This window comes from Corythoichthys intestinalis, chromosome 20 (genome assembly GCF_030265065.1).
Source record: "Corythoichthys intestinalis isolate RoL2023-P3 chromosome 20, ASM3026506v1, whole genome shotgun sequence".
Classification (NCBI taxonomy): Eukaryota; Metazoa; Chordata; class Actinopteri; order Syngnathiformes; family Syngnathidae; genus Corythoichthys; species Corythoichthys intestinalis.
Genome location: NC_080414.1, coordinates 16,649,037 through 16,667,634, shown reverse-complemented (window position 1 = coordinate 16,667,634; position 18,598 = coordinate 16,649,037). Strand labels below are relative to the sequence as shown.

The following is an 18,598-nucleotide window of genomic DNA, read 5'->3' as shown; positions in this document are numbered from 1 at the left end:
TTTCTTGTATCCCAGACAATTGTTTTGGGTTGTTTTAATTACCTGATTAGCTCATAACGACGTGTCAGTGACTCTCTGATGAAAGCGAAAGTGTTCGCCGAAACATGTCAGGTAATTAAAACAACCTAAAACAATTTTCTGGGATGAAAGAAAAATTCAACTAATCTATAAGTGTAGACAAAATGAACTCAACTAATCTATAAGTGTCGACAACATGAACTCAGTCCAACTATACTTATAGTTTTTTGTTGACTTTATTAACTTGAATAAAAAATCAACTTTGTGACTATCCTTAAAGATCAGAAGTAAAAGGTTTTATCTAAATCCAAGCAAATTTACCAATAGTATGCGGACTAGATGGACTATTTATTAAATTCAAGTTTGACAATTTATTAGGGACTATTTTTGGTAATAAAAAAATCAATTTAGCCTCTATGAACTCCGAAGAAACACTTTTTAACGCATTTTAACTTGAACCTGCACATTACTTGAACCACTTTTCTATTTATAGAATGTTTTTTTTCTTAATTCATATTCTAGTCTTTGCACAAGTGACGCTGCTAAAATTAGGACATTGTACTATTTCCATCATGTACATTTTTCATTCTAAGTAAACTATAATTATGCACTTAGAGTTCTAGAGCATATATTTTCTATTTATTTATTTTATTTATCAAATACATATGTTTATACTGGAGTGCCACGTCCAGTTTCGTTGTTCACAATGTTCTGTTGTTGACAATGACAATAAAGACCTATTCCTATTCCTATAACCTAGGTCAAGGCCCTTTGTCAAGATATGGACATTTAACACTTTTCAGACATTTAAGACTTTGTAGGGACTTTGCTCATCACATACTTTTAGGGATGTCCCCAATCTGATCATCGGAATTCGGGCCGATCATGCCATTTTTCAGAGGCTCGTACTCGGATGATAAAGTATTGGGTTTTTCATTTTAAAATATATACAATATATATATATATATATATATAGTTTTATTTTTTTAGGGGCTAAAAATTAACCAAATAATCCAGAAATACAATGGCATTGCCAAAAGAAACCAAATAGAAACGTTTTATACTCCACAACACTCCCACAAAAAGAGGAAGTACTGTATACAGTACAGTACTGTAAAATGTTTGGAACTTTTCTTTTTGTTCCAAAAAAGCCCATTTTTTTCGGTACCGGATCGGTACTTGGTATCAGCAGATTCTCAAAATCAGTTGACTCGGACTTGGACTTGGGTGCAAAAATTTGGACATCCTTAATCATTTTTTTCTCTATAGTATTCAACTTATTGCCCTGCCATTGACGGAGCTAGGCATCCAATTAAACTGGGAGGATCGTCTGTGAATCCTCATATTTCAGTACCATTGACAGCACTAGACGTCCAGTCCATTTTGACTGGGAGGGGCGAACGTCTAGCGCTGTCAATGCCAGCCAATGAGTGAAATGAATGCCATATGAAGAGTTTAAAACACGTGGCCAAATAACCCATAAAACTGTCAAGCCATTTTTACGAGCGCCAACATCGCTCAGCACACCAAGTGTCAGCTGATGTTTACCTGGAAAACAAACAGCCAGCAAGCGTGACGGTAGCCTGTCGCGGCAGCGCTTCTTCTCCCGTCGTCACGGTGACGCATCTCCGCCCGCTTTGTTCCCTCTCGCTTCAAAGGCGGCAAGCCGGCTCGGGTGCAGGTACATGAAAGATGCTTTTTCTTTGGCTTTCACAACAAGTATGTGGAAGAAGGACTTTGAAGTTGGGTCAGTCTTCACGCCTCCCGCTTAGCTTTCTCCTCACCTGGATGCTTTCACCTGCGTGCAATGGTGGACACAAAGTAGAAACAACTCCAATACCATCATTTTTTTGTGCTGAAGTAAATGTGTTTTTCAGATTTTCCTTTTTGCTTTGATAAAAAGTATTGTTTTGCATGGGAACAAATAATTTTTCTTTAATTTGCAAGCTTTTCTCTATTGTTGACTAACAAAGGAAGGTTTTTGTATCCATTTACCATCTTAAGATATGCATTAAAGTATATCTACATACATATATATTAGGGCTGTCAAACGATTTAAATTTTTAATCAAGTTACTAACAGCTTAAAAATTAATTAATCGTAATTAATCGCAATTCAAACCATCTATAAAATATGCCATATTTTTCTGTAAATTATTGTTGGAATGGAAAAATAAGACACAAGACGGATATATACATTCAACATACGGTACATAAGTACTGTATTTGTTTATTATAACAATAAATCAACAAGATGGCATTAACATTATTAAGATACTGTTAAAGCGATCCATGGATAGAAAGACTTACAGTTCTTAAAAGATAAATGTTAGTACAAGTTATAGAAATTTTATATTAAAACTAGGGCTGTCAAACGATTAAAATTTTTAATCGAGTTAATTACAGCTTAAAAATTAATTAATCGTAATTAATCGCCGTTCAAACCATCAATAAAATATGCCATATTTTTCTGCAAATTATTGTTGGAATGGAAAGATAAGATGCAAGATGGATATATACAGTGGGGAGAACAAGTATATGATACTCTGCCAATGGGAAAACCCATTGGCAGAGTATATGATACACTGCCAATGGGTTTTCCCATTGGCAGAGTATCAAATACTTGTTCTCCCCACTGTACATTCAACATACGGTACATAAGTACTGTATTTGTTTATTGCTGAATTGCAGAATTGCTGCTGTTTAGTGCTGAAACCCAAAAAAAAAATCAGTCGCACCCAAGCGCCAGCAGAGGGCTACAAAACACCAAAAAACACAAGTAACAAGTGGACATTAAACTGTGCTGTCATTTTAATCTGTTTGAGCGGGGCATGTGCGTTAAATGCCTCAAATATTTTAACGTGATTAATTTAAAAAAATAATTACCGCCCGTTAACGCGATAATTTTGACAGCCCTTTTATATATATATACATTGTGTATTTTACAAAGATTATTTTAAAATCACTTTTTAAAAACGAAAAGAATGAAAGAAAAATGCCTCAGACATTATACAAATAGAGAACGAAAAACAAATACTCAAAAAATGTCAATGCAAAAGTCACGCAAAAATAGTTCATTATTACACGTTTTTATTTTTACTGAGCACTAAACGTCGCATGAAAAAAATACATGTTTTTTCCCAAAATATTTGAAAAATGCCCACATAAGTAAAAAGTATGTTTCAGGAAAAAGTATGTTTTAAAAGTTGCACAAAAATCATTAGAAAAGTTTACAAGTTGAATTCAAATTTTTCAAAGATAGCAGAAAAAAGAAAAAAGTAAAATTATGCCCGAAAAGTTGCGCAAAAAAATGTATGTTGGAAAAAACCTATTTCAAGTATTTATTCATGAAGATGGGAAAGGATTGTGGTTGGCGCGAGGTTACACGGTGCTTTACTACAGTTCTGATTTTGTTTTTCTTAAGCTAGGGACCAGTATATCCGCCTTTTAAAAAAATCATTTCCAGTCTTCTCTTGACCCTGTTTTGGACCCTATATCCCACAGGTGGGCCCTGAGTCAGCTCTAATATAGTGTTGCGGCCGCGGCGGTGTACGGCCCTTGTGCGCGCTTGATGTCGGCTTGAGCTCCCAAATGTAACTGTCAGCTAAAGGAGAGTAATAGAGGCGTCGGTGGTGTCATCGGAAACATATGTGGCTCCATATGCTCACATATGCGTGTTGTCTTGAGATGGGCGAGAATGTGTGTGTGCCTCAATGAAGTGGGGGACTCTTAGGGAGATGAATGATCATGTTTCAGTGGTCATAGACGTCCAGTCCGTTTGGACTGGTACTGCTGCCAGCGATCATTCGTCAATGGCAGACAGTGAGTCAAATTATGAAATTGTTGATGAGTTTCCTTAGTTTGATTGTTTATGTTATTTTGTGGTCAGTGCAAAATTGGTGGATTTTTAGAAAAGATTTTGTTCATCTTCATCTATTAAAATGGCATATGCAAAAGATGTTGATCATTGATCCATCACTATGAAAATTGCACCCCTATTATGTTTATCTATATATAGTAGTCCTTTGCGATAGTTGTCCGATTATGACTTTTTAAGCGATAACCAATATCACTATATTATCCAACTCCAAAAATCCGATACTGATATCAAACTGATACCGTTATATGCGGTCGCGGACGTAACATATTATAGCTAATTGAATTGTGATGCCCCACCGGATGCTTTAATAATGATAATGCTCACAAACAAATTCCAAGCATATTAGTGTGGAGACATCTAACGGTCATTAAGCATAACTGCTGTGCTAGACAGTGACCAGCCCTTGTACAAAGGCAGAAGACTTCTACATTCACTTAGAAGGCAACATGCATATTGGCCCAAAACTGATAATGAAAAACAAATGTCAATATTATCCCATGTCATTTTAAAATGCTTTTATCGGCCAATTTTATTGGCTATCCGATAATACTCTGATGTAATCCAACTCTACTTTGTGATCTACGTGACGTAAGTTTTTTCGGCGCAAAGTGTCAACTGGCCCATTTTTAACTTTGTGCCTACAAGCAAATATTTGAGATGGGAGTGCTCTAAAATGATTTCATTAAATTAAAAATTTTAACAGCTGTTATGTTTAATATCCTGAAGGTTTGATAGAAATGCTTTTTTCATTCTTGTTGCAATAATAGCATGTAGATAGTAATGTTAGCCTAGCGGTAACAATTAGTTTACTTATATTAACAATAGAGCCAGAGACAGGCCAAATTAACTTTACTGATAAGTAAAAATAGCATAAAATTAGCAGGTTATTCATACAATGTGACAGTCTTTTTGAATTTTCACCATGCGGAAATTACTCCAACCAACACGCTAGGGCAGCGCAATATATTGTTTGAACATCGCCATCGCAATGTGCGCATGCGCAATAGTCCTATCGCAGGACGTGCAATTGTTTTTTTTTGTTTTGTTTTTTTTTTTTGGGGGGTGGGGGGGCTTCATAAAAGCAGCACGTGTACAGAGACATGGTCTTCTGGATCCCTTTTACCAGAGCTGGGTAGAGAAGGCAAAAATTGTACTGAAGTAAGAGTAGCATTACTTCAAAAATAATATCACTCAATTTAAAGAAGTCATCATCCAAAAAATGTACTCAAGTACAAGTAAAAAAAAGTATTTGGTGAACAAAATACCGAAGTAATGAGTAGCATTGTGAGTAACTGCTTACAATGTTTGATTTTTCTTATTATTATTTTTATTTTTATTTTTTTCTCAGCACATACAGCAAATACCGTATTTTTTGTACTATAAGTCACAGTTTTTTTCATAGTTTGGCTGGGGGTGCGACTTATACTTATGTGTGAAATTATTAACACATTATATCATTTCACATGTCATTTTGGTGTTTTGGAGTTGCACTGATGGTTTGTTAAAGTTGTTAACATGTTCTTTATGCAATAGTTATCTGAATAACTCTTAATAGCTATGTAATATTAACATACCAGCCGCCTTAGCATTTCATTGTTCATGCATGTAACATTATCATAGTTCAGCATGTTGTTCTCCATTGCATTTTTATTTTAAATTGCCTTTCAAGATGACCTCTGTTCTATGTGTTGGATTTTATCAAGTAAATTTCCCTCCAAAATGCGACTTATACTCCGGTGCGGCTTATATGTTTGGTTTTTTTCCCTCTTCATTGCACATTTTTGGGCTGGTGCGACTTATACTCAGGTGCGACTTATTCTCGAAAAAATACTTGATTTGAATACTTGAATACTTAATTTTTTACATTGCTTTAAAGAATACATGACTGAACAGGCTGGCATGATAGAAGAACAGCAAGCTTGAGTCTGATTGGTATAATGGAGTCATGTGATTATTGTCGCGACATCACACTGGTGAAACTGGTGGAGCTACTGTTGGCATCGCTGATAAAAATAAAGTCAATATGTATAATAAAGACGAAAAATGTAGTGACTCTAGTGTAGCCCAAAGTAGCAGAGCAACTGTAGCATTTCTTCTTCATGAATTTACTCAAGTAGAAGTAAAAAGTACATTTATCTCGAAAAGTTACTGGAGAAAATGTAACGGAGTAAATGTAACGCGTTACTACATACCTCTGCCTTTTATATAAAGCAATCGTCATCATTCACAAATTAACCTCCACTAGCCTGGAATAAACAGTATTATATGAATACAATGTGGTCATGTTGATTCAACCAAAGTATCTAACCAAATCCTTCCAGTTTTAATGTCGCAATATACTGTATATAGTAATATATCGCAATCAATATTGTTCAGTGCTAGTTTTAATATCTCAATATAATATCGCAATATGATATCGCAATATATCGCAACCCTCCAAAAAATCGCAATAATATTTTTTTCCAATATCGTTCAGGCCTACAAAACGCGTATTGCAGTATTTATTCTCCGTGCACTTTGCCGCCACAGTTAACTGATATTCTCCCAGACTATAGAGGGCAGTAAAAAGCATCAACAGGATATAAACAACACTACACGGTAACAGAAGAAGGGACCTTACATTTACTACTCCGTTACATTTACTTGAGTAACACTTTCAGAAAGATGTTCTTCTAAGAGTAGTTTTACCACACCATACATTTTACAATTACTTGATTAGATTTGTGATTAGGAAAATCTCCTCTTACTCTGCTACTTTGGGCTACACTAGTTGTTACATTTTTCCTCTTTATTCTACATATTATATTTTAAAAAAATTTTTGCCAGCAATGCCAACAGTAGCTCTACCAGTTTCACCAACGAGTCATTGCAATAATAATCACTTGACTCTATTATACCAATCAAACTCAAGCTTGCTCTTCTAGGAACACACCGGCCTGTTCAATCACGTGGCGTCTTTAAAGCACCGTAAAAAATGAAGTATTTGACACAGAGCGGTGCCCTCAACATGACTTAAAAGAGTGGATTTTAATCTCTCTCCCAGTTTTTATTTGGCACTGATTAACCACGGAAAACCGGAGATCCTTTTAATTTCATAAAGGGAACTGTGATGTAATTATTCACTATTCAACTATTCAAACTAAGCCCTAGGGATGTCCTGATCACATATTTTTGCACCCCAGTCCGAGTGACCTGACTTTTAGAATCTGCCGATACCGAGTCCCGATCAGATACGGAATAAAGTGCTGTTCAAAAAAAGAAAAAAAAGTTCTAAGCATGTTATTGTCCAATCGTGCCGCCTTCATAATGTGAATTGTTTTTAAACAAGAATAATGAAGAAAAATGCTTGTCTTTATTAAACGCATCATTGAGTGTGTCCACTCAAATCCGCTCACGCCACGGAGAACAGCCTCTCACTTACACAACGGGCTGCCACAGCACACTACCGCTAGTGTTTAACACGCTAAATGATGATTGACACATTCGGCCCCTTTGATGGTAGAGCTACCAAGCTTCTCCAGCAAGATCAAAGCAATCACCTCTATCAATCATCGTTAACTTCAAATAGTTAACTCCGGGGCCCTGCTGACAAAGAAAAGCAATAGGAGGGAGAGTGAGAGGCTATACAAGCACGAGTTTAAAAAAAAAAAAAAAAACATATTTTTTTTAGGGCTGTCAAAATTACTGCGTTAACAGGCGGTAAAATGAATTACGTTAAAATATTTGACGCAATTAACGCACATGCCCCGCTCAAACAGATTAAAATGACATTAGAGTGTAATGTCCGCTTATTACTTGTTTTTTGGTGTTTGGCGCCCTCTGCTGGCGCTTGGGTCCAACTGATTGACATCAACAATGGCGAGCTATTAGTTTATTTTTTGATTGAAAATTTTACAAATCTGAATAAAACAAAAACAGTAAGAGGGGTTTTAATATAAAATTTGTATAACTTGTACTAACATTTATCTTTTAAGAACTAAAAGTCTTTCTATCCATGGATCACTTTAAGAGAATGATAATAATGTTAATGCCATCTTCTTGATTTATTATAATAAACTAATACAGTACTTATCTACCGTATGTTGAATGTATATATCCGTCTTGTGTCTTATCTTTCCATTCCAACAATAATTTACAGAAAAATATGGCATATTTTATAGATGGTTTGAATTGCGATTAATTACGATTTAATTTTTAAGCTGTAATTAACTCAATTAAAAATTTTAATCGTTTGACAGCCCTAATTTTTTTTAATTAAAAACCCAATCCTTTTCATCCAATTCCGAACCTCTGAAAAAGGGGCACGATCGGCCCGATTTCCGATCACGTGATCGATTCGGGACATAACTACTAGAAACTTTTTTCTCCAACAGAGGACACTCATGCTCTTTGGACCAAAGATTCCTTTCTGTAGATTTTTTCTCTCTTGCCGGAATTCAATGATTTTTTTTGTACATCTTTGGCTTAATGTGGTTCTGTAATAAGGTATAGTACAGCATAATAATATCAGTTCACACAGATAACTTTCTGCTGAGAAAAAATACCATTGTTTAAAAAAAAAAAAAAATCAAACATCGTAAGCAGTTACTCCCAATGTTACTCATTACTTGAGTATTCTTCTCACCAAATACTTCTTTGTGCTTTTGTACATTTTTTTTGGAAGACTACTTTTACTTTTGTAATATTATTTTCAAGTAACGCTACTCTTACTTGAGAACTTTTGGATACTCTACCCACCTCTGGTAGTAGCTCATCCACGGAAACGTCCGTGTGTTTTGAAAAAGTCATCAGATACGCAGTAACGCAGTGTGTCATTAAGTAATAAAAAAAAAAGAAAAAAAGAAATTTAAAGGATCAGCGGCTAGGATTTATGTAAAAGAAAAGCTGAAATGCTAACATAATCTATACCGGTCACTCTACAGTATTTTGTTCCCTTTATGCCACTTTGCTTGCACTGAATGGAGCTTTGAAGTTGTGTTTGTGTGCACTGCCTGAGGGGGAGGGAATGGGAAACAACCCCGCTCATTAGTAGCTGTCAGTATAGGGGGTGCTCGGTGTGGTATTGGGAGTCGCTGATGAATTTCAGATAGTGTCAATTGCTCATGAAAGATGTGCTGAGGATGCCCCGGCCGTCACGCTCGACTGGTCGCCCGCTCAACACGTCCCATCTTCCCATCCCGAATAGCTGTGATCCCTCACTTTTTCAACCCCCCTCTCTTCCTGCTTACCTTGGCTAAAGTCGCTTTGCATGTTGATTGGAAAGGGGGCGCCAGGAGGGGAGGCTAATCCAGTTTGCAGCTGTCGTAGGCCCAATGATGAATCGCCTCTGCGGGAGGAAATAGAGTGGAGAGAAGGCTGTCGTCTTTCTGCCCGCTTTGGCAATAATGTTTTCTCAAAGAGGCAGGCTTTTTGTCTCACGGTAACAAGGAGTGACTTTGTTTCTTCCAGGTGGAGCGGGCCGGAAGAGGAGTTGCAGGGCGCTGGGAGGGAGGACTTGAGGGCATCTCGGTGGCAGGTAAGACTGGAAATGACTTTGTTGTTGCTTGAGTGCTTTAAAAAAATCTGATTTAAACAAAAAAAAGAAAGTCAGGCTATAAGATGTTACTTTTTCTCCCTATTTTACCTTGCGTTTCATAGCCCACTGACACTTTATGTATGGTGTTAACATCCCATAATACAATATGAACACCTGCAAATAATGGTTCAGTGCAGGTTATATGTGAAAATTATGGTTTTCTTGTCAAATTTGGTGTGTGCGGTTTAGTCAGGTGCACCTTATAGCCAGTAAACAGAATAAAACCTTGACCAAAACAGTAAAAAATGTCTTTTTTTTTTTTTTTAAATAAAACAATGTAAAATTATCCAAAAACTGTTGAAAACACTGATCAAAATGCAAAACTTAAGCAATATTTGCATTTTTAAGACATACCGTTTTATACGTTTGTTATGTTTCAGCAACAGAATTATTAAAATTACTTAGTAATTTTTATTGCTTTAGGAGAACTGGAACTGATTGTCAAATTGTTGATTTACATCCCATTGCAATATGGCTTATACATATAGATTTGATAAGAATGAGCCACAAGTTTAGGATAATGCAGCCATTAAACAAGTAGTGGACATTAGAGCTGCCCCGACTAGTCGACGTCGTCGACGTCATTGATGACGTAAATGCGTCGACGGGCAAAACATACCGTCAACAGGTAATGACGGGTAAAAAAAAAATACATGCAGATAAAGTTTAGAATGGCGGGCGCTCGCGATGCAAGCGGTTGTTACCGGCACCCCCAAGGAGGCCGCTGTTATTATCAATGTGACCGGCATTGTCAGATTGAGCGGAGAGAAAGAAAGTGGGCGAGCGAGAGAGGGAGGGAACGAGATCGGTGAGAGTTGGAAAAGTGCGCGGGCAGCGCGGAATTAAGTGGCTGCATCCCCCACGTTTTTGTTTTGTTCAATAAAAGTATCCAAAAAAAAAGCCATTCAACGCCTCTCGTTGTTTTTATGCACGCCGCCGCCTTCCTGAGGAGGAAATCGGACGAACCGACGACAACGAGTCAAGTGAATCGCCGGTTCACTCGTCACTACGGCGAGCAGTTGAAAACACCGCCAATTACCAAGAAGGGCAGAATTGGTAACACGGCGAAAGCGGCATAAATCCAAAAAAGCGGACCAGACTAGCCATAGCCTGAAATTATTTCAAGGAAAATATGGAGGGTGCCACTGTGTGTACTCTTTGCTAAGCTGAGCTCGCATACCACGGTAGCACGTCGGCTATGAACGAACACTAGAAGCGCCGTCACCCAGGTGTGTTTCGGAAAACAACAGGAAACAACAAGCTAGCGGATTGTAAATCCATACAACTTTCTAACGATTTTTTAAAAATTAAAGTTGCCTTTATGTATTAGGATCATGGAAGGTCCCACGTGGGGGAAAAAAAAAATATATATATATATCCTGTTTATACATAATATAATAAAAATATTTATGGAAACAGCACTGGCCTGCTTACTGTAATCCATGACTGCACTAATGTTAGTTACTTTATATTATAAAGTATTATTGTATTATTGTGTATATACATATAATAGTATACTATAAAATTAATACTATATATTTAATATTTGTTACTATGACTATGTGTGCCTGTCATTCAAAATAATTGTGGTGATATTTCAGTGTGCCCTCTGCTTTATCTATTTTCAGGTTAAAAAAAACAAAAGTTGAACAGTTTTTCCCCTCCCCCAAAAATGCAAAAATGCATCTGAACTCACACAAAGTATTCTGAAAATGATTGTCCGGGACATTGCAATTCATTTTAACATTTAGAACAATATAGACAATGACATACCCCAAAAAGAGTAAGAATTGTTTTGACTCCTGTTAAAAAGGTAAAGTCACAGTGTTTCCGTTTTCATTTTTTTGCACCAGTAAATGCAAGCAGCATTCGACCTCATTGTTTGTGAGTTCTTATTGATATTTATGTTATTTATTTATACATTAATAAAGAATTTAGGTGTTCCAAATTGTTTTTGTGAATTAATAAGCTTTAACAAAAATGTTTTAAAAAATGTTAGTTTTAAAAAATTTTATTAGATTAGTCGACTAATTGTAAAAATAGTCGGCTGACTAATCGGGAGGAAATTAGTCGTTTGGGACAGCCCTAATGGACATAATGAAAATGTTTACTTTTAGGACTTATGACAAGAGTAAACTTCATATAATTTCTTTCACAATATGATATTCTGAATTCGTCTTGGTGTTTTTCATACTAACCCTAGTATTGTACACAAATTACGACTGGAATATTAATCTGAACAAAGCTTTTACCAAATGATACAGATAGAGACATTTTCCAATGAACAAATGAATGATTAACACTTGTTTCTTCCAAGACTCAAATCTTTTACATACGCCTATACAAAAAGTTCAAATACACTGTAGGTCACCTCAGGCCATAAATCCATGGATTTAATGCCGATTTGTCGGTAACTCCTCATCAGACTAACCCGTTAAAGGAAACAAAGATCATTTTAATAGGTGTCTTTTACAATAACGTATGTCGCAGACGGTGGAGTTAAACGTTCTGTGCAGTGTTTGGTCTGCTTCTGCGTAAACACGGCAACAATTAAAGCGCTTGCCAGAGCAAACACATCAGGCTCCTCGCCTGCCAGTCATCATCAGCGAGGCACACAGCCTCTTGTAATCAAGTCGGAGCGCATCAAACCGGCCAACATCTGGTTCGGTGAGAGACGCAGAGCACTGACAGCGAACATTTCAAGCGCAGCTTGATGTGACCGGAGGAATGACAAATTGATTTGTTTGTCGCTGTGCCTCTCAGAGCTGTCATTTGCCTACAGTGCATGCATTTATCTGAGGGAAGCGCTTTTAAATCCCTTCGCGTGTGGAACCGTTGTTTATCATTATCTTATGCAGCGTTTTTCACACAATGAGTAGGCCTCATTCTTTTTGGTTTTTGTTTCCTTTTTTTTGGGCTGCTTGTCCCGTGAAGTTAGTTGAGTTCACTGCCCCCCAAGAGCTGCTCGTAACCCAAATACCGTATTGGCCCCAATATAAGACTGTATTTTTTGCATTGAAATAAGAATGAAAAAGGGGGTAGTCTTATATTCGCGGTCTAGACATTAGACCCAATCACGACGCTAGATGGCACCAGATATCATTGAAGCGATGTTCTGTCATGACAGATCTCAGCTACGCTCAAGTTTAACCAGTTTACATTATTTTATTGCAATGCTTTTCTTTGTTCAGATTTGTTTCAAGACTACAGTTAGATTTCACTTTCATGGTTAATGCAGTTATTGCAATTTTGTTGTTTTATCACAATAGATGATAGATTTACATTTCAAAAACCAGAAGCCATTCATTTACGAATGTGATTGCACTTTAGTTTACATATTTAAATGTTCAGATATTAAGAATTGAATGAGGCAAAATAACATGCTTTTTCTCGCAAATATACTGTTATAATCATTTGTTTCAGATGTACTGTAATTATTTTCTGTATAAAAATTAATTTGGTGTTCAAAAAGTCTTTTTTCAAACTTGTATCTTGAAAAAGAGTGGGTCGTCTTATAATCAGGGCCGTCTTATATTCGGGCCAACACTGTAATAACATTGTCAAGCATTTTAAGCAGGCCTACTGATCACATATTTCATTTTTTTCCAATAATTTGTTTTACTTAAATGTTAGACATTACAAGATGAATGACCTCCCATTTCTGATTTCATTCCAAAACTAGTGAGTGTCAACAAGTGACAGCCCATTCACCATTTAACTAACAATCCGGAGTAAAAAGTAAAACTTAATTCACTTTTTCACTAAACTTTTGGAGTTATTTTTGTCAAATTACTTTAATACTTGTTTGAAGGGTGACTAAGGCCATGTCTACACGTAGCAGGGTATATGGCAAAAGGAAGACTGTTTTCTACGGTTTGGCCTATTATCCATACGCACATTTAAACAAAGGTTCTTGAAAACTGCGCCCAAAGTGAAGATGTGCGAATTCTGCATTTGTGGCGCCATCATGTGGACACTAATGACCGAATATTTAACTGTGGAATCTAGGAGTGTGCCATATTAGGTATCCCACGATTCGATTCGATTCCAATTCAGGGTGCTACGTTTCGATTCTTGAATGATGATCGCGGTATTGACGATGATCACGGTTATCACGATTATCATGATTATCGATGCATCGTACATTACTAATTAATAAAGTAGACAAACAAATTATTGTCCATTATTTATTTAAAATATCCTAATGATTCAACAGAAACAATGGAAACATGCCCATACAACAAAAAGCTGCCCTTAAACTGCTTTTTTATTTATTTATTTTTACAACAATGTGCAAAAACATTAACCATTTTAAAAGGAGTACTTATTTCACTCAACAATACAATAAAATTTACACAGGTGGAATGAATTCCACATTTTCTGGAAACAAAGTGTCTTCAGATATAAGCCTTCTTTTAACCAATATACTTTGTTTTCACAGATTTCTGTACTATTTTGCATGTTTGTAGTGTTACCGCTGTACTTAATCATGGTTTTACACGTTCTGCATATGAAATACACATTAGCGAATTAGCTAATTAGCTTAGCACTCGGCGCTAACAAGTAACACCTCAAAAACGAAAACAATAAAGGCTAAACAGTACAAGAGGGTTCGTGTACTAACCTCTTAGAGACGCACAAGGGTCTTAGCAACACACTCAGGCCATATTTCAATTGACATGACTTGAAACCACAGCTGGACATCTGAAAGATGAGGAGCAACGAACTCTCTCTTCCCCTCTCGCTCTAAAAAATATCGTGTGCATCGCGCTTCTGTCCCTGCCTGTCTCATACACAAATTTACTTCCCAGTCTTTTAAAAAGGAGTAAATCTCTCTCCAATTAACTGGGAGCATCCATCACAACATTGTGCGTACGTCCGTTAACGGTGTCTGGGCGGGAGACGTGTCTTGAATTTCGTTCCGCTACAAGCGCCTGTCATAAAGTTATGAGGGAAAATCATCGTTTTTGACCCTATATGAATCGTAAACAAATCATCACGTGTCGAATCGCGATGCATGTAATAATGGATTTTTTGGAACTCCTCTAGTGGAAACGTCTATAACTGCGACAAACTTTGTCCCTACATCACACATGAGACCAATTTTTCCATTTGGAGTAAATTAAGTGCTTTTTTTGCTTCCATTTATTTACAAACTCTTGCAGTCCTTTTTATTGAAGAACACATGCGAAGGATGGGGGTACTATGCACAATTATTTTTTGCGCATTGTTATGAATGTACTTAAAAATGAATTCATGTGGTTGGCTGTGGTAGCTCTTTTTTTCTACAAACGTGCTGATGTGGACTTAATTATTTTCTCCCGACGTATTAGGGCAGGATCCTCGGTATTAACAAAAAAAAAAAAAAACTGCTAGGTGTAGACATGGCCTAAAAGTGACGACAATCGGGTTATTTGGCAGAACGCGGCCGGAAGTTGGGTGACGTCACACGAAAAGTACATTTGTTTTCTTTGGACAACGCTTGTCATTAGAGGTGTGAGAAATTTTCGATTCTTAGATTTTTCGCGATTCGGCCGTGGAAGATTCGAGAATGATACCTTACTGCTGCCGACAGCCGCTACAAACTACGCCCACATAATGTTACGGTAGATAATAGATATCATATATTTATAGAACTAGATGCGAAATGACGGACTCGACGGCGTTAGCAGCACATGTATAGAAAACTAAATGCGAAATGACAGACTTACAGGCCTTAGTAAACAACCGCCATCTTAAAGCAGGAGACTTCCCTGGAAGGTTGTTGTAGCGAACCTTCCAAGTTAACCTAATTAACTTTTTATCTAAAATGCTCCTGCATCGGCAAAATCTTTACTTGAATCTATCTTTAAAACAGTTTTAAAACTAAAACTCGTAAGTAGGCAGAAGGGAAATTTTGGAATAACGGGAGCAATTTTAACAACTTTAACGGTTGATTCACAACATTAAATTAATTGAATGTAGTTTAAAGCTGCTGATACAGTGTGGGGACTTGAGTATTTTATTTATTGCTTTTAACTGTGAATTTGATACTGAAATAATCGTTTATTTAAGCCTGAGAAGCTTTTTATACAATTTTTGCAACTAATGTATGAAACATTAAAAGCAGCTATTAGCTTTTTTGGGTTGTCATCAATAATCGATTTCTAATCGAATCGTAGTCTCCGAATCGTAATCGTAATCGATCGCTAGGTGCCCAAAGATTCCCTCCGCTACTTGTCATAATTCATAAATCATAGTACAGCACCTTTACATGAAACACAGACATTGCCATGAGTCACAGAGAGTATATATGAGTATTTAAACACCTGAAATAAAAAATAAACGACAAATTCTAGCTAGTTTTACCAATCTTTTAAGGATTTGCGAGCACATGCTGCAGGGAAAATTAAACTAAACAGAAACAAAGCATTGCGAAAACACACAAAGAAAATGTTACTAAAACAATAATTATTTTTTAGTTATTTGCAGTCGTACAACTAAGAAAAAAAAGACTTTGTTTTGTGTATTTCAGTTCGGTTGAAAGAAGCAAGTTGTCATAATGCCTTAAAATGAAACACTGACACTGCCATTGTTCAAAAAAATAAAACTTTGCTATCTAAGCAAATGAAAAACAAATAATAGCGAGTACATTTTAAAACGTTTTACCCAGTTTTACCAAACTTCGTGACCTTGTGGTCCGGTGAAAATGAAACCGGAAGTGAAGCACCGCGATCCGCGAAACACATGAAGAAGAAAATACTACAAACAAACTCCTAACCGCCACAGGGTGGCACTGCGGGACCAAATTGTTTAATTAGCACGTGTATCACCCAAATCATCAGTCATATACTAATGTATTAAATTTAAACGAGTTGATAGTAATACAATGTATACAATGTCTTTTATTCATCAGGTCTATGGAAATGCAGGATCTCGCCAGTCCTCACAGTCGAGTAAGTGGAAGTAGCGAATCTCCTACCGGTGCCAACCTTGACAACTCCCACATCCATAACAACAATTCCATGACACCCAATGGCACTGAAGGTAAATTAGCGATTTTTCAGCGTGATTTTCTATCGCAAAAATTAGCCGTGTATTGAAACCACAGTGGCGTTCAACTCCCTTAGCATGGATAGTCACGACTGGAGTTTTGCATGAGGTTTTCCACTACACATAGTTGTTGATTCAGGTGTTAAATGGACAGGACTCATGTCTGGTGTCCTTTTTTTGCCGCTCTTTTTTCCCCCCATAGGTGACAGCATCACAATGCTCACCACTGCAGACTGGTTGTTAGGTTCTAACTCGCAATCTGCCTCAGGTTTGTCTACTTTTTTGCAATGAAAGGACAATACTTGCAAGAAGACATCCAAAATTCCCCAAATTCAACTATTGTACCTTTCATTCAAGCCCCCTGTGGTGCTTAAATGTGTCATGCTAGCATGTTTTGCTGTGAACAGATTGGGCCCTTTGAATAGACAACATTTGGTTCTAATTTGTTCGTGCTTATCCAACCTCCAAACATTTTTTTGTGCGTGTGACTGTGCTAGTTTATGCATGCACACCAGCATTATTTTTTTTCTCCTTCATTTTAGTGCGCTACCCGCGTGTTCTCGCAAAGTATCGCCACTTGTCAGCATGTTTCCAAGCTGAACAAGCACAGCGGAAAAACATGTAGGACATGACAGCCTATGGCTTCTTCATTTCCGCGGAGCATGACCAACTTGCCCACATTGTCAATTTGTTTTGCCCCCTGAAGGAAAAAAAAAGTGGAATGATTTCAAAGATTCCTGAGCTGTCAGGTAGCTGTGAAATTGTTCTTGACGCATCTATCAGTGAGCTTGGTAATGGAGCCAAGGTCAAAAAGCGGTCGCTACGCATAAAGATGAATTTATACACGCGCGCCTTTTCCTGACAGTTCACTTATACTTGGTTGTCATCGCTATGATGAATCCTGCCGCACGTCGCATGAATCATTCAGCAGTGTTTTAAAGCGTTGATTTAGAGTATTATTAGCTTGCTTGTAGGAGATTTTAACACAGATGCTAACTCTCCAAGGCCGGATTCACAATGCAGGTTGAAGTGTAATGTGTGAAATCAGTCAGAGTACTGTCAACAGCCCCAAAAGATACGCAAGATAGAACAGGAATAAATTAGAAAGTGAACAATGAATTGGTAATAGTAGTGCAGTTTAAAAAAAGATGAAAAAATGGCTTTTGTGAACACTACAAAATGTATAAAAGTTAAAATAGAACTGATTTAAAGAGTCCAAAAATAGTCCAATGAAAAATTAAAGTTAACTTAATTCCCCAGATTTAGGGAAATTAGAATCAGACAAACCTAAAAACGGTTTCACAGGTTAAATTAGTGCTGTCAAATTTATCGCGTTAACGCGCAAATTAATTTTTTCAATTAATCACGTTAAAATACTTGACGCATTTAACGCATGCACAGAATGACCTGCTCATGCATTGCCTCAAGCAGATTACAATGACGCCGTTCTTGCACATTGAGAGCTAAAAGGCAATGCAATGTGAGTGGACACAGGCATTCAATGGACCAGGCCTTTTATTAACATAAGCTTGGGCGACTCTTTCAATACAAACATAACTATTGTGGCAAGCGACGTGGGGAAGAATGACAGGAGATGATCTTTTTCTTAACACGCTTTATTGAACACAACGCAGAACATGTACCATTTGCAGCCACCACTGACAGTCATGGTTGCCCAACTTCCCATTATGCATTTGGGTGGAACAGTTAAGTCGTTCCAGTATCATTTAGTGAAAGCACAACAAAAATAATATTCATATCGCTAAAAAAACTAATGTTCACAAAGAGAAAAGCGCTCAATGCAAAGAGAACTGGCATTCCTAATCAAAATAGCTATGCAAAATACACATAAAACTTACTCAGACGCTGCCTTGGCTAGATCTCTAATTAATTTAAAACTCGCCATTGACACCTTGTGGTGTATTTCAATCACTACCTTACGTAGTTAAAGACACTGTGGAAGAACGGCAGGGAGCCCATGTGACGTCCCGCTCGGCGACGTCAACAATGGCGAGCTATTAGATTATTTTTTTGATTGAACTACAAGTCTTTCTATACGTGGATCCCTTTAACAGAAAAAATTTTAATGCCATC

The 18,598-nt window shown here is 37.0% G+C and overlaps 1 protein-coding gene across 7 annotated transcripts in view; it reads left to right on the top strand.

The window, feature by feature from the left end:
- eya1 (EYA transcriptional coactivator and phosphatase 1) overlaps positions 1–18,598 on the top strand; it is a 96,196-nt gene that overhangs the window by 4,428 nt on the left and 73,170 nt on the right. For 3 of the 7 annotated variants that reach the window (XM_057825153.1, XM_057825154.1, XM_057825152.1), the window contains exons 2-4: positions 9,346–9,412; positions 16,368–16,498; positions 16,707–16,772. In XM_057825153.1, the coding sequence (XP_057681136.1) occupies positions 16,372–16,498; positions 16,707–16,772 (193 nt within the window). In that variant the 5' untranslated portion in view covers positions 9,346–9,412; positions 16,368–16,371. Of the gene's footprint in view, positions 1–9,345; positions 9,413–16,367; positions 16,499–16,518; positions 16,614–16,706; positions 16,773–18,598 lie in introns of those variants that run through there. The other 4 variants (XM_057825157.1, XM_057825156.1, XM_057825155.1 and 1 more) reach the window with 2 other exon arrangements.